The sequence below is a fragment of the Ambystoma mexicanum genome, chromosome 2q (genome assembly GCF_040938575.1).
Source record: "Ambystoma mexicanum isolate Mex_15411 chromosome 2q, UKY_AmexF1_1, whole genome shotgun sequence".
Taxonomy (NCBI): domain Eukaryota; kingdom Metazoa; phylum Chordata; class Amphibia; order Caudata; family Ambystomatidae; genus Ambystoma; species Ambystoma mexicanum.
This window is the reverse complement of record NC_090924.1, coordinates 320,429,062-320,456,728: the sequence shown is the minus strand read 5'-3', so window position 1 is coordinate 320,456,728 and position 27,667 is coordinate 320,429,062. Positions and strand designations below refer to the sequence as shown.

General features: G+C 45.5%; 1 protein-coding gene across 1 annotated transcript in view; it reads right to left on the bottom strand.

Moving 5' to 3' along the window:
* Nucleotides 1–6,899: 6,899 nt before the first annotated feature.
* RNF151 (ring finger protein 151) overlaps nucleotides 6,900–27,667 on the bottom strand; it is a 35,930-nt gene continuing 15,162 nt past the window's right edge. Inside the window, exons 2-4 of the mRNA XM_069646474.1 lie at nucleotides 26,804–26,949; nucleotides 13,145–13,241; nucleotides 6,900–8,654 (exon numbers count right to left, since the gene is read on the bottom strand). Of these exons, the coding sequence (XP_069502575.1) occupies nucleotides 8,232–8,654; nucleotides 13,145–13,241; nucleotides 26,804–26,949 (666 nt within the window). The 3' untranslated portion in view covers nucleotides 6,900–8,231. The remainder of the gene's footprint in view (nucleotides 8,655–13,144; nucleotides 13,242–26,803; nucleotides 26,950–27,667) is intronic.

Genomic DNA, 27,667 nt, shown 5'->3' with positions numbered 1-27,667 from the left:
GGGGGTAATGGGATAGGATAGAAATATGGGGGAGCGGGGGATTACATTTTTTTTTAAGTCGGTATTTTCGGCCGTCGCAATTACATGTGGTCGCAGTGATCACATAGATCCGCTACAAACGGTACTTTAAGCGGGGTGACAAAGCGAGAGGGCGTGGCATAAATGGTGGTTGTGGCCTAAAGTGTGCTGTGCATATTGGTACATGCTGTGGAACTCAAACATGTTTTAAATGTTGATACTCACCAGCAACGTTCTGCACACATTAACAATGAACTAACAAAATAACATTCGTCTTATGCTATTTTGAAGCTAGAAAACAAACAAGTTAGTGCCCAAATATATCTTCTTACGCAGAAACAAGACCAGAAACAAGCAATGGATGGAAACGGATGGGGACAGAGAGGTGCAGGCAGAGAACTGGATTGGATGAGGCCCCATGGCCGAATGCTAAAAGAGTGTTAAGAGGCAGGTGGCAAAACCAGTATGCCAAGAGAGACCTATAGAGGAGAGCCATGAGCGCTATTCCACAAGCTGGTGACCCAGCGCACTGACCAATGACTATAAAGCAGATTGGTGTAGAGTCCAGAGGGCACTGCTACAGATGCTAAGCCACGAAGGCTGCGCAGCCTCAGCGTCTGCATTAGCCCTTGTTGGGGAGCTGTGATGATGACAGCCTGAACATCAACCAGGGACAGGCGGCTACGAAAAGAATGCCTTGCCAGTGACGACTACCCAGGAGGGCCAATGCAAGCCAGCAGCTGCCAGGACGGGTGCCATGTGCTCCAATCCTTGAACAACTGCGAGTTACTCCAAACCAAGATCAGGAAGGTTTAGTTCACACCGACCACGTGTTGTTGTTGATCCCCCATGCTTTTTTACAGCGACTTATCCGCCTGTGGATATCGTTACTCTAACCATGCCTGTGGTTTGGCCAAACACGTATCTTTTGCTAACACCCTTATAAGGAGTGTTTGGTCCTTGGCTGATCCCCTCAGTCTTAGACACTCCCCAGGGATGAACATAACTAATAATAATAATAATGTATTTCTTATATTGCGCTGCACACCCATAGGTCTTGGAGTGCTCAAATAACAGGAGACTTTATTATCCCACAGAGTGGTGCTCATTTTATCGACGTTGGAAGGATGAAAGGCTGAGTTTATGCGGCCAGGATTCGAACCCGCCACAGCAGGCTGCATACGGACATCAGTGGCGAGCGCTTAGCTCACTGTGCTATCTGATCAGCTCATAGCTTACCTTCCTCTGTCTAAAAAGGTAACAGCATTTTGCCTTGAATGTTGAATGAAGGTCCTGCAGTGATCTTTCGACAGTGGCTTTGATAGCTTCCTTCTCCATTCAGTTTGTATTTCTTATTGCCTTTTTCACAAACTACGCTAAGTGTGGAGCGTTGTCATTTATGCAATAAGCTGACAAAATGGATGCTCCATTAGAGTTTCTGTCACCAGATTGGCCAAAGCCGCATGACCTTTATCCAGACATGAAATGCCATTATCTTTAGCTAACCACAATCTAGCTCCATCGGAAGCAATACAAAAAAAGGATCTGCAGACTAGTGTTCTCCCCTGAAGACCTGCACCTTGAAATGCATACACTCACTGGAAACATGGAACAACAGTGCAAAATATGTCTTGGGAGGATAGCTCAAGGGCAATGCGCTCGTCTTAGAAGCAAGACGATGCAGAGCAGAGCAACACAGGTATAATCCCCGACTACGTGCTTAGAAACCTCTGGGTATGAAGCGCATTATAAACAACCAATTACAACTAACAATGCCTTTTCATTAGCAGTAACACTAGGCTAAAAGCCTGATTCATGGCATTTTTTGCACAGTACACTGCAAAAATACACTTTGCACCACGGTATAAATTCCATGAATCAGCCTCGTAGTGTTTCTGGGGAGGAAAAGATCACACCTTAAAATGTCTATATTTTGTGCCCAGACTGTTCCAGCTATCCGCTATTCTATGATTGCACCATTTGTGGTACCAAGGTGTTCCTTGAAGTTAAAACAAGGAACTGAATCCTCTCATCGTCCCTGTACAAATACGTTTGACTCTGACTGTTTTTCAGAGGTTACTCTTCTCCAGAACCCTCTCCTGGGTGTTGCCTCATCTTGCTAGGCCAAACACGGTGCATGCATTCCATTCTACCCAGACATTCTCATAAGAAAAGGTATAACTTGGTTGCCTGGTTCTGCACTGAACCGCATGTGTTTGTTCCTCTGTAAATGAGCACCACTAGCATTAGTGCACCCCCCACCCCATTTCTCCCTACCCATTCCAGCTGCCTCTTCTACCCCAACATCCAACCTGTAACCCCATTGGTGCATCCCCTAGGTACAGCACTGCGTTGCTTCCCAGTGCGGTTTACACTTTATAAATCCCATAGATACAAGCAGCGCCTGGAGGTGGTATATGGTGGTTTCACCAGACCGTCTGCCCCAGCCTGCTTTGTAGGAGATTAGAGTGAGGGTACCAAACACAAAGATTGACGGTTTCGGAAACCGGACTGCAATGAGCTCAATAGGTGCTGACAGCAAGCCCTGCAAGCTGTTTGTGGGCTGGTATCCGCTTCATCACTACTGTGAAGCAGGCAGACGACTTGTGGCGCCACTCTCAATGAAACTGCAACACAGATCGTAGATCCTGGGCAGATGAGAAGCCGGGTATACAGTGAACCACAATACACTGGGAGAACGCCCAGACTCAGGAGTCAAAGGAAGGCAGGAAGATGTATTGTGGGGCCATGCAGATGCCATGGCGGACATGCCTGACTTCAAGATGTCAGCCACCGTTTTTAAGTCCTTGTCCGTGATCATGACACAGTCATTGAATGCAATAACAGAGGAGAGTCAGAACACGTGAGATCAATTAGCGAAATTAGTAGAACACAGGGCATGTTGGTGAAATAAGCCATTCAATTCCGGGCCTCATAGGACGGATTAACACCTAGAAAGTATTATAAAAGCAGGCAGAAAGAGACAGATGGTATGGGAGGTACGAGGAAGATCTAGTGAGCTAGTACGAGAAGAGTGAAAGCAAGAGTGGAGGAGGAGATCCATCTGCTCAGTCAGGCAACTCAGCCTTTGAAGCTCATTGGAAGCAAACTGTGGGCTGGAGCCAGAGGACAAAAGGAGAGGCAGATTGCAAAGCCTCCTGGGGGCTATATCGTGCTGCACAAGAAGGAGAACAACTCACCATGTGATGGACTTAAGAACAGGAAGGTGACCCTTGGCTGGTGGGTGAAAATAACTTTAGTCTGAAAAGCACCCAATAAAGGTGTGGGGATTCCTACTAGTAAATATTGTGGGTATCTCCAAGGCAAGGGGGAAGTCTGTGGTTCTTGCCTGGTAGGGTTACGTGAAGTCTGCACCGCAAGAGTGCAGGGGTGGAGCCCAGAAGATGACCTTTGAACCAAGAAACCATTGGTGGAGTGGCAAAGGAAGCGTGCTGGGGTGCTAACTAGACCCGCAGGTGGCTATAACCCCGGAACTGTGTTTTGTATAACAAGGAACTGAACTTGAGATGGGGGTGCTAAACTCTTCAAGATTATTTATTAATTTGCTTTTTGTTTTGTACAGACCCCAAACTGTAAGCACCCTCACTCCTTTTCTTTCGTCTGGCGCACAGTACATCACTCCACTGAAAAGCCTAGGTGCTCTGACATTACTACAGTGGTCATTTAACAGAGCATATTCACATAACATAACAATTGCTTTGCCGCGCCCCAAGTGGAAGTGGGGAATCCGAGGTGAGCAGAAGGGAAGAAGTAGCTCTGGTCCACAGAAGAGTTGTCTCCTTTTAGGCGTTCATCCAACCCCTCCTGTGAACCAATACGAGTCACACCTCCTTCTGACGTGGCAAGTGTGTTGTCTGTGCTACCTGGGGCTCACAATGAAATATCCCATCAGCAGGGAAAGCCCATGCAACCAACTCCAGCGAGAGAGAGGGGGGGGGGGAAAGAGAGAGAGAGAGAGAGAGAGAGAGAGAGAGAGAGAGAGAGAGAGAGAGAGAGAGAGAGAGAGAGAGAGAGAGAGAGAGAGAGAGAGAGAGAGAGAGAGAGAAGAGAGAGAGAGAGAGAGAGAGAGAGAGAGAGAGAGAGAGAGAGAGAGAGAGAGAGAGAGAGAGAGAGAGAGAGAGAGAGAGAGAGAGAGAGAGAGAGAGAGAGAGAGAGAGAGAGAGAGAGAGAGAGAGAGAGAGAGAGAGAGAAGAGAGAGAGAGAGAGAGAGAGAGAGAGAGAGAGAGAGAGAGAGGGCGTATCTTTGAAAACTTTATTGAAAATCCTTTTAAGGCTTGTGGCAATGGTGTACATAGACATGTTTTTAGAAAATGTTAAAGAAATCGCAGATCAACATTTACAATTACACCGTCTTGACTGTGAGCTTTGCACTGTTTTATAGCAAGATGATGTTTCTGAAAGTCCATTGAGTTCTAATGCTCTTCTTATAGGAGCATCATTTCTCAATAAACGTTGCTCAACTGAAAAGGAGTCCATCCAAAATGTGTCTAAAAAAAGTCAAACTAACGATATTGAATTGCATTTACAGCATTATACAGCGTCAAAGGGAATGTAAACCTTACAAGAAAGCTTTTCCTGACGACATGGCCTTCCCATCGTGGCTTCTTGAAAAATAAGGCTTCGTTTCTATCTCCTCATAAGGTAAACTGCATCCAATATAGATATATCCCTTTTGCGTGAAAACATGTATATATTCCAAATGCTGTCTTTTTACCAGCCAACAACACAGAAAGAAAGTGTAATGTCACCCATGTCCTTAGTCATATAAAAGGCTTGTCAAGCACCCATGATTGCTTAGAACAGCCATAGGTAGCCGATGAAGTCACAGAATGCCATCGCTGATATCCATATGGTGAAACTGACCCCTGGCTTAAGACAAGCTGTACCAGTGGCGGATTCCTTATTTAGATGACCTGCGTACCCTGGGAACACTGGTGTTCAGTCATGATATATCCGAAATTGACATTACTCTGTTTTTCAAGCAATGAAACAAGCATTGGTAAAGTCAAAGGGTGTTGGCTGTATGTCAAGTTTAGTCTCAAATGTCCCAATAAACCTAATTTCATGACTAACAAACCACAATAACGTTTGCGCCATTACAAGGCATAACAAACTGGAAACTATTGACTGCTAAACAGGCACACCCCTTAAACCAAAAAAGCAGAGCCAAAGAAACACTATTAGTTTCTGGTAGAAGGTGGAGCCAGCCCAATAGCCAGGTGAAGGGTGGCTTAAGGAGACATCCAGGAGGATTATGAGGGCAGTGGTGGAGGGCATGGAAGCAGGATGCTTTCCAACACCTGAGATTGTTCCCCTTAAAGCTGCGGCTGCAACTACTGCTGACCCTGTTCAGTAAAGATCTGCCTCTGAACCAGTATCAACCCCTTGAGGCAGAAGACATTTACCAAGAAGCAGCAGAGGACATGGGCAGCCCTACAGGCTCTGCTATCACAATGGAAACTTTGATGTTTCATCTGCTTTGCTATCAGATAGGCGTGTGCCATCAAGACTGGAGTAGATGTCCTGAGTGAATCCAGATGTCCTTATCCAAGAACAGTGCTGCACCATTGCCTCTGTTCCCGAGGAACATGCCAGACAGTTGGCTGACTCTAGCTCAATCCTGAGCACATGTATTGCTGCCCTTCGCACGCACCAGGTGTTGCCGAAAGGGGAACGGCAGGGTCAGGGGGTAAATGTGGTTCTGCTACACTTGTTGCATCCCACAGCAAGTGGTAGTATCTCACTATGGTGGAAGAAGCGTTGATGGTCCTCAAATGAATAATCCAAGATGCAAGGCCTTTTCTGCCGTGCCCTTCAATTTTCTTTGATTCCCTATCACGGGGTGCGATGGGGAGTGATGTGGGTTTGGCACTGCAATAAAGCCCAAAACAACCACACTCTCTGGTGTAATGTGGTTCGACAAAACGTGACTGTCTCCGGGTGCAGGGCAATTCTTTTTCGCGTTTGTCCTTGAAACAGGAGGTCAGGAGGAAGGCTTCTGTGAGACATGTCCATTGTCTTACCCCCCTCCACAATGTAGGAATCAAACCTTGCTAGCGAGATGATCCAGTCAGCGGGGGAAAAAATGGGCTCTTGGCTCACCAGAGGGAGATACATGATGATGGGCCTGAGGGAAAAGCCAAGGTTTCCATTGGTGCCAATAGAGCTGTCGCCAATGGAGCCAGTGCCGAAAATGCTTCTGTCATAAGCCACAGAAATGGCTCAGAGACTAGGAGCCACTAGGTGGAGCTTGGGAATGAACCCAGAGGTCTGCAGAGGCAAGACTGATATTAGCCTCCACGGTCCAACAAAGGAGCAACTGACTGGGATGGTGATTCAATAAACAACGAAGGCGAGGTCTGCTTTACAGCCTTAAGCATGGTAGCCGTAAAAGCTTCCCGCTCCTCGGGAGAAGGAATTGCAGTGGAGAATGCTGGCCTTTTGCCTTCCTGGTCAGTGGTGAGGATTCCTCAAGACAACAGTAAGCAGAAGCCCTAGAACTGTGGTGGGAACAGACAGAAGAAGAGGAGCTGTGGAGGGAAAAAAGGAGAGCTCTTATGGGATCGGGATCTCTGCTTCTTCTTCACCAAACAACGTTCGGAAACTGGAGTCCCCTTGGGTTCTCTAGGCGAAGAAATATGTCTCTGTGTCAAGCAGCCCATGCCCTAACCATATTTACTCAAGGACATGAAGAACTTGGTGACCCACTGTGACACTGCCTTGTTGGGCACAGTGTGCAATGTTTCAGCTCCTGTGCATGGGCCTGGCACCTACATTAGCGTTGATGGCGTCTAGGACAGGCATTTGGCTGTTCTGAAAGAAATAAAAACTAGGCTCCTGACTTCCGGAAAAAGGGGACTGAGCTAAAAGGGTGTATATGCATTCACCAATGAATGCGCCATTGGCGAGGGGCAGAATCAACACTGAGTTGTGCTGGGCCTCCTGATGGCTATCAAAGATTCTAGATGACTAGTCGCCAGTTGGGGTGCTTCAAGAGATGAGGAGTCTGTGACAGGAAGGCATCCATAGAAGCTAATGTTCTCATACCCTGAAAAGGCAGTTTCGCGTGTAAGGCGATGGAGGGAAGAACAGTGTGAACTGTAAAAGGAACGTGCTCCAAAATAACAGGCCCTCGAATCAAATGATACGTCTGAGTGCCCTTGCTTTATGTCTGCCCAGAGGGGGGCTGCAGCAGGGGAGGCACTTGATCCATGCTGCAGGGTCTTTGGAGAGTGTGGAGAGGCAAGATATGGTGATATGAGGTTGACGCGGCTGCCGGTGGCACCCACCTCGGGATGCATGAAGTCACCAACTGGAGTCAGCCCAAGACTCTTTCTGCCAGATCTTGAAAAGGATACCCAGCATCCCATCACTCCCTCTAAGGCACTAGGACCTTTTTGGGGCGCCGGAGGGCAAAATAACCTTTACCGAGGCAGGGTCATTGTGAGGAATGGCAGCCCTGGTGGAATGTATTCAGAGGAGTTGGGAGGCTTGAGTTGATTAAAGAGAGCGCACCAGCTGGGAAACATGGGAGAGGGGGAAGTATTTGTTTAGAGGAGGGGGATGAAAAGGAACGAAATGTAAGGCAGTGGATCCAATAATGATGTAAACTATAAAACAAACATGCCTCAAAATAAAGCAGCCTTTTAATAGTAATACAGAGAGTCTGTGTGTCTTTGCTGTCCACACACGCAAGGCCTATGTAAATACAGTCATTGGGCCCGATTCACAGAAGCGTATTATAATGGTGCAATCCCATAGGAAAACCATCCATGAATCAGGCCCACTGTCCCTTAACAAACCATTTGTTTTATGGTTCTCTAACTCACTTAGTTTCGTTGAAGGAAACCCAGATGACATTGTGCAGAAAAAACATTAGGTTGTAAATGAAAAATTCCATGAGTGAAAACATGCTATGTGGATATGTTGTCATATGATACTCCATCCTTGAAAGATCTACTAAGGATGCAAGGCACACTCGTTGCAGGGTAGATTCCATAAGCTCCAGACTGGAATTTGGAATGAGCGTTCTCCTTTAGTGGTGCCATCAAATCTATTATCTCTGTCCTCTTTTTTTTCCTTCTTGGTTGTCCCATTGGTGTCCCTTTGTCTTAGAAGGCTCTATCCCTTCCAGGGCTGTTCTTTCTCACCCCATATCGTGTAACCTGACTGCTCAGATCTCTAGATCTGGCCTACACGGAGCCTTCGGTCGCGCTACTCTCAGTGGTGCCTTCCGGAATGTCCAGACTTTCACAGATGAGCAGGATCTGCTGGCGTATTTGGGCTGACATGCTCTGTATTCTCCTGGACTTCTGCTTCAGCCTGGCGACCATCCTCCTGGTCTCCTGGGTTTTGCGCTCCCATTCCTCCTTCAGCTCCATATAGCAGTTGTGCTGCTCGCGGTTGTAGACGGTCAGCGGTGTGCCGCAGCCCATGTGGCACAGCTGCTTCCAGTGCCGGCATCTGGCTAGGTGGGCCTCCATGTGCATGCGCAAGATCTCCTCAGGGCAGTCCTCGTTGGGGCACTTCAGCAATGCAAAGCCGCACGATGATGAGTGCTCATCCAGCCGGGCCACTGGGAACCTCAGGGAGCAGCCGTGCTGCTCATACTGGCACTGCAGGGGGTAGAAACGGTCAACTTTGTAAACACCGACGGGGCAAGATTCACAAAATGAAAATCATGTTGTTTGTAAATTTTCTAAAAACCACCAACATTTTTTTAAAATGTGAGAGCAAGTGAATGCATTGATTATGGCAGACTTGGAACAAATATTCAAAGTGAAGTCCCAAAAAACGCAAACAATGAATTCCAGTTCCATCAGGTGTGACAATTAAGGAGGACCAATCCCATCTATTTGTAAGGCATGAAGATAGAGGGAGGGGGTCATCATTTTTGCTGGAAAATGTCTGCCCCTAAGCTCACCTTGAGTAATATATTGCAGATGAATATCGTAAGCCAGGGGTCTGCAACCTTTGGCTCTAGTTGCGTTTTGGACTACAACGCCCATCAGCCCCAGTGAGCAAAGTCAATGTTGAGGTATCATAGGAGTCCTAGTTCAAAACATTTGGAGTGGAGCAGATTGCAGGGGCCTCTCTTAAGTAACAAGGACTCTTGCTTAGATTTATATGCAAGGCCAAAAAATCCTATTCATGGAATATAATCACCAATGCTCCTAACCCCACAAGGGAACTCCACAAGTTTATCTCTGAATTCAATGCCCCAGCATGCACCTCCTCCACTCCCATCGAGACCCAAACCCTCTGTTACTCCCTCTCAGACCACCTGAACAACATGCCTTAGAAACAACTCGATTGTCACTAAAATACCATCGCTCAGCCCCCCCTTCCCCGTGACCTCAATCGGGACATCAGCACCGCCTTCCATCCTCCCGCTCTTCTCATCTTTCTCTCCACTCGCCCACACTGAATTTCTCAAGCTACTAACACATAGCCACACCTCAGGATCCCCTGGAAACCCCCTGATTTACTAAAAGAAATCCTGACATCTACCTGCGCCAGTGACTTCGCGAGATCCATCGTAAACACATCTCTCATTTCTGGCACATTCCAAGTAGAATTCAAAACCGCTTACATCAAGCCCCTGCTCAAAAAGCCCTCACTAGACCCCCTTGTTGCGTCCAATTACAGACCCATCTCGAACAACCGATTTATAGCTAAACTAACTGACCGAGCACTCAAAACTGCCATTTAACAGAATCCAACCAGATCCTCAACTCCGCCCAATCCGGCTTCAGGCCCCTACGAGGAACATAATCCTGCCTAGTCTCCATTTGGGATGATCTTAAAAGACACTCAGACTCAGAAGGCTGCGCTGCCCTAATCCTACTCGACCTCTTGGCAGCCTTCGACACCATTGACCACTCCACCCTTACAGACAGACTTCACTCTCTTAGCATCAGGGACACAGCACTGAAGTGGATACCCTCCTTCCTCTCCAACCGATCCCAAATTGTACACTTGTCTCCTTTCTCTTCGACTCCCCGTCCAGTCGCCCAATGAGTGCTGTAGGGTGCCTCTCTCTCCTCACTGATCTTTAACCTCTACCTAAGCCACCTTCCCGCACTCATTAATTCCCATGGTCTTTCATGCTATAATTAAGCAGACGACACCGAAATCATCTTCAAAATCCCAATGGGATACAAAGGGAACCTCCACCTCCCCCGATCTCGCAACATGTCTCTCAGAAATCAAGCACTGGATTACGGCCAACCACCTCCTATGCAACCCAGGCAAAACTGAGATCATGCTCTGTGAGAAGGCCTCCCACTTGCCTCAACCCACCCCGTGGCCGCTCTCTCTAGATCCGCCGCCCACCACCTCCAACACAGTACAAAATCTGGGATGCATTATGCACGCAGTCCTGACCCTATCACATCGTATTAACTCTGCGACAAAAAGCTGATACCTACACATTTTCATTCTCTGCAACCTTTTTCCCTACCTGACCTTCTCACACAGAGTCTCTACGATCGTTGCTATCATCCTTTCACGCTTAGACTATGCTAACACCCTATACCTAGGGACTCCCCTTGACAGCTAAGAAAACTCCAGTGGGTACAAAACAGAGCTGCAAGGCTCCTTCTAGTCCTAGGCCCTAGAGAAAACATCTTACCCGTCGTCTGTGTCCTTCGCTGGCTTCCGATCAGGCGACGATCCACCTTCAAGGCAATGTGCATCACCCACCGAGCATTCCATAACATAAGACCGGAACACCTGCAGCATAAACTTACATGCTACAGGCCTAACAGAAACCACAGATCAGGCTCAGCACTTCTCCTTGTCATCCCAGTGACAAAATCAACAGGAATAGGGGGCTCCTCTTTCTCAGGCCAAGCACCCACCCTCTGTAACTCAATCCCATTAACCATCTGTCAAATAGAAGATCATGTCACCTTCAGGAAGGCTCTCAAAACCTGACTTTCCTTCGACATCCTAGCAGACTTAGCCCACCTCCTTGGTGAACAATTACTCACCGTCTGATGGGAATGCTGGGGCACCTGAGGTGTCAAGAAGGAGGGACATAGCACCCCTCAATTGAAGGCATCTCAGGCCTTTATGATAAGCTCTGCAAGACCATTTCCAAGTATATGGCAGTCTTTCTTCACTAGAACGTCAAACATGCCATAACAACGGAACTTAACAGTATACCGCCTGCAAGCACGCATCACCACCTCCAACAGAATACAGCTGAGCCCCACGCAAAATTCAGACTAGCCATTCACATAATCTGAGCCGACTCTCCTACTCCCTTGACAATTTGTCATGGCACCCATTCTGTCACCTGATAACTATGGGCTTCTGCTTGGGGCCTTCACACTCCCTATCCACTTTTGTGCTGGCTAAAAATACACACACCCATTTTAGAAATCCTTTCTTCAGCTCTAACATCTCTGACTATGGTCTTCCTAAGGGCGTTCATCCTCACAGCGCTTCTAGGTCATACCAATGGCAGTAGGCGCTATACAAATGCCATATAACATAAAATATAAAGTATGCCTATTGTCTTATTGTGGTAAAAGAAAATACAGTATATTTACAATGTTAGCTGTTCTGATGCTGATTAAGGCAGAATTTCTGGAATGGGGTCAATAAAGATATCATTAGCTGCATTAAGAGCAATCTGGTTTGTCTAAATGAGCTCAATGGTGACTCTGTGTGCTAGTGAGAATGGATGTTCACCGGCCTATTTAGGGAAACCCTGAGACACCAAGTCGAGGGTAGGAAGACCTCAAAAAAGATGACTAACTGCAAGCACTGACTGTGTGTTAGTGGCAGCCTTCACTTTTCTTGGGCAGTAAGAAGGAACGGGTTGTGCTTACGAGCGACACATGTTCCTTCATTCAGGGTGGCGGGCTGTTACCACCCAGTGCGGTCTACCAATGCATTATTGCCATTGGCACCTCGTGATAATGCCTGGGGTGCTAACCGGTTTTTTGTCACTAATGGATTTTTGCAGCTAGCCTCAGATATTTTTTATTCCAGAAATCCTACAGACAAGATGGGTACTGTGGAAAAGGGCAAAAAGACCAAGTCCCTTTTCCATTTCCATCACAGCCACTGCGTGACAGCAACAATTCCAGGTGACGGCTGTGGGGGTGAAGCAAGACAGGGGAGCCAACTGGCTCTTTGGAATGCAGCCCTGGACCCTAGGATTTGGCTGGTGATCCAAGCAACCTGATTGGCTGAACAGCCCGCCCTGAGTGTTAATGTAGCTTCCTGCACAGATGGAAGGGCTGTGTGACAACCCCACCGCCTTAACACTCACTCAAGCTAATGGCTATCCCTCACTCAAGCTAATGGCTAGTCCCTCACTCAAGCTAATGGCTAGTCCCTCACTCAAGGTAATGTCTAGTCGGGCCAAATTCTCTGTCAAAAGGCTCAACTCACTCAGTTATCGCAAGCTATTTCGCTTGGTGATTTGCTGGCTCAGGAGCGCTTATCATTTAGGATACTTCAAACGGTGGACAGCCCGTTTCCATTATTCCCACTTTGAAGGGTGGAAGGCTCACCATTGGCCGACAATGAATACATCTGTGAAGGACGAAAGACGGCCAATTGACCCTTATGTTATCTATGTTAGAATGTTGAAACTCTGGCTAGGGGTATTCCCTTCTCGTTTAATTTCTCAGAAAGATAAAAATGCTGACAAGTGATTCTCATTTTGTCCATTCTGAAAAGGTGGTCCATTTTCCATCTCACAAACGGGGAATGATGGGGTGTTCTCAACCTCCACAGGAGACCAGCAACTCACTCTTTTCACGTCTCTCAAGAAGAGCTTATTTTAACATTTACGCCTCGTATGTCAATAAGTAGCCTTATCTCACTGCACTGATCTCACTCCTAGTGTCTAAGCGTTCCAGTGGGTGGCCTTGTAGTAACCCAATAAGCGATTACAAATATTTGAGAATTAACAGGTGGAATGAATGCTTGCCTCTATTAGGCCCTGCTCAAATAATGGTGGTTGGCCTGCAAGCTGATGCTTCGGGGAACCAGACAGAAGAGTTAGCGTTCCACCATTCGCTCAAATGTCCCACTGTCCCGAAAATGTCTGACCCAGAGGCAAAGGGAAGCGGTATCTCCTTACCTTGATTTCCAGGCGGTTAATTCGTTTGTTGAGCCGGTGCACGAGGACCAGTAACTTCCCTCGGACTTCATGCCTGCAGCAGGGGCAGGTGTGGTGCCTGGATGGAAGGCAGGGTGGTGAGACATGGATAAGGACCAACATTACATGTAGCTGAGAGCTAACGTGTGCCACGTGGTTAACATTCAGGACTTCATGAGGTAAATTGTTACAGTGGTGTCAAGAATTTAGCAGAATATTTTCCTAAACAGTAGAAGGGGAGGGCTATGATCCCCTACTGGAATCTGGACGAGACCACCTTGTATTAATAGAGATTACACAGGGATATGCTATTGAGGTGTGAGGCGTCTGGGAAGCGAAGGGGCCAAACTGTACCCTACCTATTATTCAAGATGTGTATTGTGAAGGATGTATTTTTGGGATTAAGCAGGAGCAGTAATACTGAACACATGAAGAGCCCAAACCAAGTCTTCATTGTGCAGGGCAGGCTTTTTTGGAAATACACACGGGACATTTGTACAAGGGAACGTAATATATCTTGTTTACTGACAAAAGAAGAACACTGCAATGACAGCAAGTATCATTTGTTGACCTATTGTTCTGTGCCTGTAGCAGGAACATTGGAGTTAGCATATGTGCTGCCTCCCTCTCTCCCCACCCTGCAAAACCACTCACAATGCCCATGAGGACAGCATCGAACAACATTTGGAAGCTTCTTAAACTCTGTGAAGTTTGCAAACACGCATATCCTGAAGAAGGCCAATTAGACAGACATAAACTTTGTCCGAAACATATGCTGACCACTCTTAATTGCCCTATCAATGCCACAGGGTGACAGTAGTTGCTCCTTTGATATTTTAATGCCTACTTGCTATTATCTTTATACCAAGTCATCATTACTAATAAAACAATTAAAAGCTACAAAAATGAGATACTGAGGTCTGAAATGGTGGTGCACAGTAAAGGGAATGTATTTTCGAGGAAAACTAACACAGTAGGAATGTAATTCCAGGAGTTAATGACATTATTGCCATGTGTCTGTTCTGGAATTTACCACCGAAGCTGCATTTTTGCTGTATTGCCACTCCTGGAATGCTGCTCTGCATTCTCATGCAATCCCTTCAATTACCAAGAGTGCCAGTTACTCATTGCCGATCACAAAATGCAATAATTGCATTGAGCTTAGCCTGTAAATGCGAAGGCAAGAACCCCTTCATTTGGATGGGCCTTAGGATATGGATTGGAAGTATTGCTCATTTAAAACGCCCAAAGATGTTTTCAATTAAGTAATGCTCATGAAATGTATCCTTTTTATCTCCCTTGTATGGAGACCACACACTGCTTGCCAAATACAAGTGGGGAGGAATAAGGAGAGAGGTGACTTCCAACAACTTCCACCCACATACAAATATCATGTGCACTTGTAGTTTAAGTGCCAACATGGTGTTGTTTAATTTTACTTTCATGTTCCAGGTTCCAGCATCATGCCAGGCTTTCATTATGAATAATTGGGGTGGCATTATCTCATCGAGGCACCAACATACGGGTTTCATTCCACCCAGAGCTTTGTCAAAGTTCTACAGCACAATTCACTGTATCCTTCAAGCAAGTGACCCCTGCAGGGCCCAAAGGACCAGGTCTTCCTTTGAGGCAGGTCCCTCACGCTAGAGCTAGTTAGCGACCGAATCCAGAATCCATCCAACATTCTAAGATTCACTAGAAACATTCCGGTTCCAACAGATAAAGTGGGGAGAAACAGAGATAGATTCTTATGCTTGTAAGATAGCTCAGCGGGTTGAGTGCTCGCTGCTGTGACCTGAGCATGATTTGCAGGTTCGAATCCCGGCATGGCCAACTCATCCTTCTGAGGTCGATAAATGAGTACCAACTTCGATTGGGTGATATTGTATGTAAATATATGTGCTATGTAAATCGCTTTGGATTAAGGTGCTACATAAATAACACATCATTATCATTATGAAATTCTGTGGACAGGAATGCTCAGTGGCACAGTTCTCAATCGATGAAACATCATTAACAGTGCCTTGGGAGGTAGTTTGCCCATTAGGATTTTTGTATTTGTATTTATTTACGAATAATCTTAGGATAAGATACCTATACTTAAGAGCATTGTCGGATTGACTGGCATACGCCAGGTGGCAAGGGATAAGCATAGGAATAGAAAACAGGGTCAGGCACTGGAGGACATTACAGCATGTCTAACATTGAAAGCCAGAGGCCAGTGTTATATATTTATAAATGACGTAGTCTGTGGACAGAATGCAGGACAGGTGGACTGGGCAATTAGTTTGGATTTGGGTTGCAAGAGTTTGAGGGGGCTCCTTCCATTGCCAGTTGGTGGAGTTTGAGCCCGGTTGAAGAGTTACACTAAAATATGGCTTTGACGGTTAAGGGGAAAGCATTCCAGTAAAGTGGGGCAAGTATGGAAAAAGAGAAAAAGCAGTAGGAGGCACATGGGGCGGTGGACTGATAGGTTGTGAAGAGTCATGGAGCGGAGAGTTTGAGAGGGGAAGTACGGTGGGATACATTCAGCGAGGTAGTGGGCGGCAAGATCATAAATGGATTTACAGAAGTGTAGCAGAAATTTAAAGAGACCGCGATTTTGCATGGAGAACCATTCAGTGTTGTAACAGTCAGGAAAGGTAGGGGAGAATGTGAGTAGGTTGAAAATCGTGCGTGTCACAACGTTTTAGACATTTTCGAGGGGACCAAAACAGTAGATGAAAGGGTTGAATGGCACGTGAGGTGTGGGCAGGTTTTCTAATATTTAAAAGGTTGAGTCTGGCTGCAGTTTGCAGTTGCTGTGATGAATTGGTATAGAGTTCCAGATCGCTGTGAAACAGAACACCAAGGTTGCGAGCCAGGAGTGAGGGGGGTGAGGAGCTCAGACGGGGAATGAGATTGAAGAGGGGAGAGTTGGCTTGCCAACCGAGGCAGGGAGAAAGAGGACTTCTGTCTTTGACGACTTTGGCATGCGACAGCGTAGAGCCCTTCAGTGGAAGATTGTGATTAGCGAGTTGGTTATGCACTCAGAGCCTGCAGGGGTGAATATTTGAGTTTCATCAGCACAAAGGTGATAGTGAAAGTCAAAGGTTGAAATGAGTATGCCAAAAGTGGGTGTACATAGGGAAAAGAGAAGTGGGTCCAGGACAGATCCTTGACAGACACCCTCAGGAAAGGGATTTTGGGAAGAGCTACTGGAGTCCGAAGAGATGGAGAAGGAGTGTTCAGAGAGATAGGAGGGCGCCCAGTCAAGTATGGGTCCCTGAAGCCCAGGAGGGCATGATAATCCACAGTGTCAAAGGCAGCAAAAGGCCTAGGAGAATGGGAACGGGTGGATGGCGCAAGTGGAGGGCAGTGGCAAGAGAATTGGTGACGTGGATAAGTGCAGGTGGAGTGTTTGAACCAGAATCCAGATTAAAGGGGGTCAGAAAGTGCATGTAGCTCAGATAGTTGACAATGCCTTTGAAGACACCCCTCTCAAGTGGCAGGAAAGGAGAGAGAGACCACTTTGTAGAATGGTTGTTGTTGGAGTGAACAGTTGGCTTCTTTGGGAGAGGTATGACTGTGGATGTGTTCTAAAAGGCTGGGAAGATACCAGTTGAATGAGATAGGATGAATTAGGTGGAGAGTTGAGTGGAGGTGGCAGGTTCAATTTCCCTAAATATTTATAGTGCAAAGGAGTCAACTGGGGTGCAGGAGTCATGGATATGTAAATATTCAGTAATGGAGGCGAAGATGAAGTGATATAGAGAGGAGAGGGTGGGGAATAATGGTGAGGAAGAATGAGGGAGCGTGTGGAGAGATAGCAACGTGGACACAGTGTCCAATATTTTGATGTTTCACTGAAGTAGGAGACAAAGCAGGAGTCAGAGAAAGAGGAGGGCACAGAGTGTCATAGAGGCGGTGGGGACATTGTGGCCTGGAAGATCGTGGATAGTTTGCAATGGTGCGAGCAGAGAGAGGAAAGAAGATTAGGGCAATAGGAGCATTTGACTTTGTCAAGGGCTGCAGTCAGAATGAGTAGAGAGTCATTGTAGGCAGTGAGAAGAGTGGGGTATCAGTCTTTGTGTCAATTATGTAGCCAGCGATGCATTCTTTTTCTCAGCAGCTGGAATAGAGGGTCTGGGGGGGGTTCATCCATGTTGAAGGTGCTGGCAGAAAGAGGGTATGGAGCAGGCAGGATAATGACCAGTGAAGGGGGTACACTGTACAGAGTTGAATTTAGTCAAGTTCAGTGGAGTGAGCAAGTGGGGAGAGAGAGATAGAGAGCGAGATTCTGACATGGTCAAGGTAGGTGCCCTTGAGTCAGGCTTGAATTTAACCTGAGGGATATATGAGGGAAGGGAGAATTGGGGGGTGGGTGGTAGAGAGTGTGAAGTAATTCAGATTGGTATGTGTTATGAAGCGGCTTCATAGACTTCTTAGGTTACATGTAAGATCTTTATTTTAAGTTACATGAGATCTTAAGCAGAGAAAGACCACCGGGTCCCATCACCCAGGTTCAACTGACAGCATTGGAATCCTTGAGCGAAGCGCATAGGCAAACATTCCACAAGCTCTCATAGAGTTCCAAGCCATCTCATAATTATGCATTAAGTAACATCATAACAGTATGAGGTCAAGGGGTCAGTTGTGTGACCAGAGGAGAACAATGTGGAAGACAGGGATAGGAGACTGAGAGAATTGCCTTGGGTGTTTGCTGGAAGTAGTGAACTGTTCCCGAGCGGAGTTAAAGTGGAGTTGTTGGGCCATTTCCTTATTGGGGAGGTTACGGTCATCATTTATGATGGCAGGGACATAAGCTGGCAGCGATTTAAGTAAGAAGTGAAGATTGGAGAAAAAGTGCTTTATTATGCCCAGTGGGCAGGCAATGAGGAGGTTAGTAGGTGGGGGGAGTGAGGGGTTGGACGGAGGTATGCTCAAAGCAGAAGGAGTTGGCTTTGCCCTTAACAGCAGTAAAGAGTTCCATGCCACAGTAAGAACACGTCCATCCATGCTGCCTGCCCCAAAGTAATGTCCTCTCCATCCACCCCATTCCCTCCTACACATACTAACATTCATCAAGTTGGATTTGAGCTAAAAAAAATATGCAACTGTAAGAAAACATCCATGCTGCTGCACCAATGCTGCCCCAGCCTCTCATGCACACACGTGTTCATACCCATTCAGGCACGTGGCCACGCACCCATACAGATTCTTTCTCACTCATTCCTACACGCACTCAGAATATTCACATTGCACTCTCAACTACATACGTGTTCACACCCATATGCACCCTTCACACGGCGCTCTCACCCATACAAGGACTTACACACATACCCCCTCACATGCATGTATAGGCTTGATCACTCCTGCATGTTCATGGGAAATGTACATACCCCTCTGATCAAAAATGTCACCAGCTCCCCCTGATGCAGACTACATAAATATATATTTCTGCCACACCATCACAGCTGCGGCATCTGTTGCAACTGCTACTACCACACTGGGGGAAAATACCATTTGCTAAATAACATGCCAAAAGAATCCAGCAGTTTAAAATATCAAAGGGTTTGGGGGAGCGGTATCTCAGATGGTGGCTTTGATTTAATTTTGTGAGGTAACTTTATATTATGCATTTTTCATGCAGTTTCTTTGACGCAGGGGTGCAGTAATCCACTGCACACTGACATTGAGGTAGATTCCTGAGGGAAGTTGCACTGGTAGCTCAATAGTGTTGGAAGATTCATATTTGTTTTAAATATTGAACAGGTTTCATGCATGGCTTTCTGACAATAGAATATCTGTGGGGTTTACAGTTAGCCATAGGATCAAATGAGCTGCATAACTGCCTCTAGCCACGTTGGACCTAAGAGTGTAGAAATCCTTTTGGTCATTGAAAAACACGTGGGTGGGGGGGGGGCTGACAGACAAAAGGGCAATATTTCACTTGTAACTTCCACACATCAAAATGCAAATTTCATTGAAAATAAAGAGTACCCAATGGGCCCTGCATGTGATTGCTAAAGCCCAAATCTAAAGGCCTACTTTTGAATATAAGTGACTGAGGACCCAAGCTGTGCTTTTCGCAAAAGAAAGAGACCATGGAAATGTAGGCACTTCTGCAGTTGAAACAAAAAACATGAAAAATGAAACTACACTACAGAAGTACATTGTATGCATATATTAAAGAAGAGGGTGGCTTGTCAAAACTGTTTTAAAAGAAACTGCGAGAATGAAGAAGAAAAACAAAATATATTTTGGATTTGAAGGCATTGCTACAAGTCCCATGTAGAAAAAAATAGACTGTAAAAGCCTCATTATTTTTCTGTGTATAGGAACTGAATGAAGAGCTGTGATTAGCCCACAGGTGTTCCTACAGAAACACTGGGTGAGCCCATAAGACATTTTCATCACCTTCCGTCACTGCAAACCTAAAGGTCAAGCCCTACATCTGCTCTTTATCTGAAGGAAGTTCCCTTGAGTTTCACAGAGCCAAGAACATGGGTGCAGTATGTGTCAGACTAAGGGTTTTTCTGAGGTCAACAAGTGATCCCTGTGAAAAACAGAACATTTATTTAATGGGTTGAACTCGTAAAAATGCATGTATTTAAATTTGATTTATGGTGTAGCCCAGGACCTAACTGACAAGGGATGGGCTACAGAAAATGACCCATGAAGTGGAGATTTTCTTTCTGCTCTCAGAGATTATAAACAGATGATCCATTAGCCCTGGCAAAAAGAATGTTAATGGATTCATTGCAGGCAAAGCTGAAATGAACGTGATGATGGCTTCCCAGGAAATGTCTCAAAGCAGAGATTTGGGCAGACGATAGCTTATTAAATTAGATATCTGTATAGGAAATGTCAGGTTGATAACTGTTATCATTTTTTAATAAATCAGGAAAATCCCTCCATCATAAGAAGAAGTCAAATATGTGTATGCATTGTTAGGTTTATTTTCGAAATTGGAGAAAGGTGTAATTTTGTAGTTTTTTAAGTGCAAAACTAAAATGTGTGGATATGGAAATTCAAGGGTTTGGACTGATCCTTCCCTGAATTTGGGTGGATAAATGAAGGGACCAATCAAAAGAAAAGGGGCTGGAGAGTAATGGGTCAGTGCTAATTAAGAGCCAATAAGCTAGCACATCCTCATTTTAATAATTGGGTTGTTATTATGGGTTTATAAGATGTTACACAATCGGAATCAAGGAGTGTTGCCTGACATCATCTGATTTGAAACTGCTGACCAGAATTGCAGGAGGAGGCCTGCGAAGGACCAAGCTATGGCTGGGATCAATACAAGAAGAGGCCAAATCAAAAGGGGAGTTCTTGGACATTCTTGACTGAGCCTGGAGAGGCCTCTAACCCAGTCCAGATGCTTGCACTGAGTATCCACAAACCTTTAGGACTTTTCCCTATGAGATGAAACCCAGAGGTATTTTATGTAACTAAATTTCTCCAACCAAACCATGTCTTGTGGATATCTGCTTTTTTTTATAGTTTTACAATTATTGATTGGGTGGGCCGACAAAGTAGATCCTTTAGTAGTTGTACTAAATAATAAATTATATATATAAATATAGCCAACTAACACAAGGTGATTTTATTGAAATTCAAACTCAACAACATTGCTTCCATTTTGACTAAAAATATGGTCTGTGAAGTAATTAAGTACTCCTATTTCTGATAGCCAACCTCAAAAATGCCGGCATAGTAAATTAAATTCACAACTGTTCACCATTTCACAGACCCTGCCTTAAAGCATAGGGGTGCTGAATGTAAACAGAATATATGGTTTTTGTGATGTGGCAGAAAAGTGTCTTGCAAAATTAAGGTCCTGATTTGAAAAGCACACTCTACAGAGAGTGAGAAAGTGAGAAAGTGACTCCTGATAGAAGAGAGATTCTTCATTGCACTCTAGTGAAGGAAGAAGGATTCTATATATAAAAAGTGTTTTGTTTTAAATGGCTGTTGTGCTCCACACTGCTAGCATTTCCTAGTGTACAGGCAAATTAAAAATACAAAACACTGCATGTGTGAAATTGTTTTTGCAAATAGAAAAGTGTTGCATATTATTTAAATGAAACTTCCTATTAAGTAAAGGGCCAAGCTTATGCTCTTGCCATGTTTCAAGGTGCTAAATGTTATTAAAAGTAAACCTCCTGCAAAGTATTTTGACTGTGCATGTTGTGGGGTTAAAGAGTTTGTGATCCGTTTAACAAGAGCCTGCCTTTCAAAGTGGATGAAAAACAATTAGCAGATGTTATAGTAAGGGTATCTCTTGTATTCATCATGTATTGTCTTGCAATACTATAATCCCCTTTCATACTCTAGCCTGTTTCTTCAACCTGGATGATTCAGACTCGGCTGTGTACACAGAAGTTGCTAAAGTAATGACATTGTCATTTCCAAATCTTAACAGACCCCCTGCATGCAATTTCAGAATCTTCTTGTAAGTATCTCCACTAAGGGTGCAATGATTTATACATTTTATTTTCAACTTTAATAATTATACAACAAACAAAAAACAGTACAGCTGAGTAACATCAGAATGGCAACAAGATAAAGATAATTTCATATACACCATTTCAACAGAATGTATATAACTACTAAATTAACAGCATTTCAAAAAGAAATCAAAAAGCATTTCCACCCCCACATCCCATAGCTAGACATGACAACATAAAAAACTACAACAAAACGAAACATACATCCCTACAACCCCCAACATCAAAATCATTAAAGAATAAACAAAAACCTACACCTTATCCAAAAAAATCACCAAATGACCCCCATCTTTCCTCATACTCAGTTTCTCGATATTGTCGAATAGCCTGAGTCTTTTCATACCAAGAAAGTGTCTGCATATCCGACACCCAGTTCTCACAATGTGGCTTTTTTCTAGATTTCCACACCTTCATTATTTGTTTTATGGCCATCAACAACACCCTATCGATCCAATCTGAACAATCCCACATCTCCACATTTCGACTATCAGCTGAAAGGAAGATCACTGATAGAAAAGTACGAGGCAATGAATTCTGATTCCAACATCTCAATTACTAATCAACACATCAAAAATGGATGGACTAATGATCTTTCTCTGCTGCCATATGGAAAAGGGCATGATTAAAAAGTATTTAAAATATCTAAAGCCACAAATCTAACTCAGACTGCCTTTTGTATTTTAAGAAGAGCCTACCTTACTCCTAAACGTATTTCTAGATTTGCTTCCAACTTGGCAACCTTATGCTGGTCTTGTAATCAATGTACTGCTGATTCTAAACCCTATTTTCTACTTGGAAAGAATTTGGATAATACTGCAACATTTTTTTCATTTTACAGCTCAACTGAATCTTGACAGTCTAATTGTCGGATCACATGCTTACTCTGATTTAAGTAACATTTCCTCTACCCTGTTACTTCACCTACTAGTCTTCATTGGTTTTAATTTAATATCTTCTAACTGGAAATGTTTTGATCACTTATATGTTATTTGGTGAATTGTATATGCTAGATTAACAGAATAGAAAAGGGTTGTGTCACTTCTCTAATTGATGTACATGAATATAATCAAAAGTGGAGTCCACTGATCAAATATTTGAATGCCTCCTCAGTAGATAATTTTTAATGTGGTGCTTGTGTTTTAGTTTCATTTGCTCTTCCTTCTCCTCTTGTGTCTTGTATTGTCCTGTCTGTTTTGTTCTTCTTTTGTGTTCCTTTAGTCCTGTTATGTTTATATGTCTCATCTATTGCTTCAATGAATTCTGATGTTAGAGTTTTGCAAATTAACTTTTAGTGGATTTCTGAATTTATTGTAACCTTGATACACTACGTTGTGCCTTTTAATTGTTAACTCAACAAACATTTTTTATCTTGGATTATTGATTGGCAAGCCTTATAATGGTTAACTGTTGATTATTATATTCAGTATTTATCCTTCACAAAGCTTAATAAAAATTGCTTAACTTAAAAAAAAATAATAAGGGTTTGTGATCCATGTTATCCTAAACCAACTAGTGTTTCAATTTGGGTGAAAAGTAAATGTTAGGGAAGAAGAGCATTTTGGCCACATAGTGAGATGGTGTGTCTTGTGCCAATTTAATTTGACATTTTAATTAATAATAAATGTATATTCTTTCTACCCAGCAGCTCGGTTCTAGGCTAATCTATTGTACAGGTGTGAGGGCTTATAGAGATATGATATGATATGATATGATATGGCATTTATAACACGCCTATACACAAGTGTTTCAAGGCGCAACAAGGCAAGGGAGGGGGAACAAGGGAGGACAGACAACGATCTTACTAGGCCAGGTGTCATTCAAATTGCGCAAGTGCAGGGAAGGAGGGAGAGTGAAAGTGCGTGGGGAAGGGCAGAGGGGAAAGTGCAGTACAAGGATAGTAGAATAAATAGATAATAAAAACGGCCAGCTGGTGGCAAGTGCGGGGTAAGTGCAGACATAAGTGCTGGTAGGGGGACTGTAGGGATGCAGAAAACAGTCCATGGGGTTGTCAGGGAGGCAGTGCAGGTGTGCAGCTGGCAGGGCCTGGGCCCAAGAACAGAAAGGGGTGGCCAGGTAAACCAGTGCAGTTTCAACAAGGAGTTCAGCAGGGGAGAGAAGGAGAGAAAGCAGATGCAAACAGGAGGGTTCTGAGGTGCTTCTGGAACTGGAGACGGTTCTCCTCAAGTTTCAGAAAGGCAGGAAGGCTGTTCCAGAGGGAGGCCCCTGCTGAAGAGAGAGATCTACCACCAACTCGTTGCTTGGAGAAGCGACTGACCCTGAGGGAGTTGGAGGCAGATGAGCGAAGAGCTCGAGAAGGAAGATTTTTGGGAAGAGAGAGTTGAAGGTAATGCGGCCCCAGGCCCCAGAAAGCCTTGTGGACAATGCAGAGGGTTTTGAACTTAATCCTCGCAGCCACTGAGAGCCAGTGCAGGGATTTCAGTCCTGGAGAGATACGATCCCTGGGCTTGAGGCCAAGGATAAGTCTTGCAGTCCTGTTCTGGATAAGTTGAAGAGGGCGTAGAGTAGAGGAAGGCAGATTATTGTGGAGGCTTTTACAATAGTCCAGCCTAGAGAGAACCAGGGCTCTGGAGACAGTGAGCTTCTGGGGGAAGGAGAGGAAAGGAAGTGGTGTTGTATGGTTCACAGACAAGGCTAGGTTGAATTATAGAAAAAGTTATATTGGTGTGGTGCTTTGATTGGTGTGGGACGGACGGGAATAACCTGCATTATTGCCCAATAGATATCTCCTTACACATCCCAGGGATCAGTGATGTTTTATATCGTATTTATATCTATCTTGTTAAGAGCAGAATAATTGCTATTTTTATATATGTGGTGCCAGGTTTTTGCGGAGTGTGTGAAGACAGAGATACCATTTGGATTGTGCTTAAAAGGAAACCGTTGTATAATGGGAAGGTGACTTTACTACAATATGTTTATTTTGTTGCTACATTCTCGCTCGTCGTTGTGCTGCTTACCCTGCTTTAATCACCCATTCTGGCACCCCGGATGCTCTGAGCCACTGGCGTCTCTTCCTTTCTCTCATGTTACTGAAACGGAAGCCTCTGCAGCCGGGGAGCCGTATCGTTGAGCTCCTCTGGTAAGAGTGCATGATTCTGTAACATGCAATGTGTGTGGAGGGTCTTAGCAAGGGGCTTCAGGGGCCTGGTCTTAACCTCACAGCACCCCCTACCTGGCAGAAACCATAACCAAATCCACATCAGCACGTCCTACTAGGTCATACTACGCCAACCTACTTCACATCCCACGCATAAACACAGCTAAAGCCGGGGGGCCGGGCTTTCCATGCATAGCTGCCAAGCTATGGAACACCCTACCCCCAGAGATAAGAGCGGAAAACTCTCTCCTTGCCTTCCGTAAATAAATTTAAATGACACTGTTTATCTAAACCGCATTATGTTTTCCCCACCAGTACAAAACATTTTATGCTAAAATGTATCTATGTAACTTAACTGGTTCTCATCTGTACTATGTAAGTAACTAAGCTTTCTGTCTGTAACAAGCGCCACGATGCCCTTGTGCTGCTGCGCGCTCTACAAATTTGAATAAATAAATAAATACAGGCCTCATGTTTGACACTCCTGCTTTTCAGGTAGAATGCTTCCAAAGAGTGGGTGCTTTAAGTTGTCTTATATTTTCATTGTATCGGGCCAGAGGTTACCGAGGGTGGATGAGGAGGCTGCTAGCGGCAGTTAAGGGGCACAAGGTCAGTCAGGGAATTGGGGGTCCAGTGAGGTGTTTGATGAGGTATCAGGCTGCTCCTAGAATCCTGGGTGGCTGAGCAGTGTGAAGTGAGGGTCGGGGAGTAGTGACTCCTATGGAGGTGCTAGGGTGAGCGGAAGGAGTTTCCATTCACGAGGAAACCTCCACAGAGTCACTATTCCGGCAACACCAGCACACCATCCAGGATCTCACCACTACGTATCTTAAGACCTTGCTGGCAGATGAAACTGTTGGGATTGTCTTGGATGCCTCTGGGGTCGCGAGTGCGAGTAGGCAAATGCCTGTGGAGACGTTGTCCCAATGGTGCGGAGAGAGCCCCGTGAGTCGTTATGTTCCCAGTGGTGTAGGCAGCATTTGCCCATGGAGTGGTGAGCTCAGCTCTGGCTCAGAAGGGGCGATGCTGTCCAAGGGTGGAGGGCGGGCTGGGTGAGTATGTGGGTCGCTGGTGGTGCAGTAGATTGCTTAGGGTTGACATTCCCCTTGCTAAGTGCTGCCTATCGGTGTGCCTGCAGCCTTTCCCCCCAGGATGGAGGGCAGAAAGGGCTCTTCAATTGATCCAACAGGGAGAGGGTTGCAGTAGTTGAACGAGTGAGGATGAGGGCTTCAGCGGTGCCTGTGATGTGTTCATTGTTGAGTCGAAGTCAAAGTTGTAAGAGACCCCTGGTAGAAAACCGCGCCGGGGCAGTTTTATTTTTACATATTTTTGGCTATTAGGTGTGCTGAGGTAACCCCTATAAGCAAAAAGTATTGCATTGGAGTAAAGGTGGGAGGGAGATGGGATGTGCAGGGGTGGAGCCAGTCTACAAATTGGGGGTGGGAGGGGCTTGATGACAGTTTTGAAAGCCGGTCATGAGTGGGGCTCATGGCTGGCCAATGAACTTCTTTTGGCCAATGAATCTTTCACCCCAATTCAGAGGCTAACTCTATCATGCAGTAACATGAAACTGTACTGTAATGAGCCTTCCAGTGTTATTTGTTATTTTTTTAGCAGTCTTCCACTGTAAATTAGCTCATGGTGTAATTAAAAAAAGTCTTAACCAAGTAAGTCTTCAAAGACGTGATTAAGAAACAATATGTGTGTCCTCAAATGTGTTCCTTTCACTAAAGTCCTGTCAGAAACAAACATTGACAAAGCCAACACTTTTGGACTGTGTAAAGGTGTTAGCCATTTCCTAGGAATTGGCACCATGTGCCCAGGGACTGGCATCATTTTGCAGCTGTTGCCCTCTTATCTTATCCTCGTACCATTTTGGCAGTGCCTATCAAATCTCTATCCCATGCATGCACGACAACCAGAACCGTTGGCTTTGACAATGCTTGTTTCTTCTAATGCAGAGCTGCAGGAATGAGGCCACAAGACAGCTGAAGAGTGGCGGATCAGCGCCCCACCGCCGCGGCCACCTACCTCTTCAGCCACTGCAGGATGCACTTCTTGCAGAAGATGTGGTTGCAGGAGATCATGACCGGGCACCGCAGGACGCCGTGGCAGATGGGGCACAGCAGCTCGTGGTCTGGGGGCACCGTGAAAAGGTCGACATCGTAACCGCCACTCTGCAGAAAGGCCAAAAGACACACAGTGCGTTAACTCTGCGAGCACCACTTGCTCTTTAGGAGTCCCCTGCAAGAATGGGGGGCTATTGGGTCTGAAATAATGATATGATAGGTTATTTATAACACACTTAACACCCAGAGATTTCTAAGTGCAGACCCGCGGATCGAACCTGTGTCGCTCTGTGTCATTTTGCTTCCCAGGCCAGCGCGTTGCCACTGAGCTATCCTCCCGATAGCAGGGAGTCGAGGATATGTCCTTGCAGCTGGTGGGTTCGACCCACTTGCCTCACCTCTACCCATTCACTCTACTTCTTCCCCCTTGGCCACTGTGTTAGGAGCACCTCAACCCCACTGCATGGTGTGGCCTCTCAGATAAACCTTTTCTCTTCTCCTGCTTTGCCCTCAACTGTGGGGGGCACACGGGCACAGTCCTCCACTTCCAACACTCTCCCCTCCGGGGGTGTTGCTAGGGCCGGACTAGATGTTGGGAGACGGGGCTAGCTAGCCTTTTGGTTATACCCCTGAGCTTCTGTCTGGAGCAGCTACAATCAGAAGACCTGGACTATCTGCCCCCCCTCCACCCCTTAACGACCGCCCATGCTCATCCATCATTGCTAAGGAGCGACTGTTGGGTGCACGCCCCGCACTCAACTGATCTGCCCTACGCGCGTGTAGCTGCACCTTAGTGGAGAGGCGCCTCCGCTTCTCCATCCCCCAC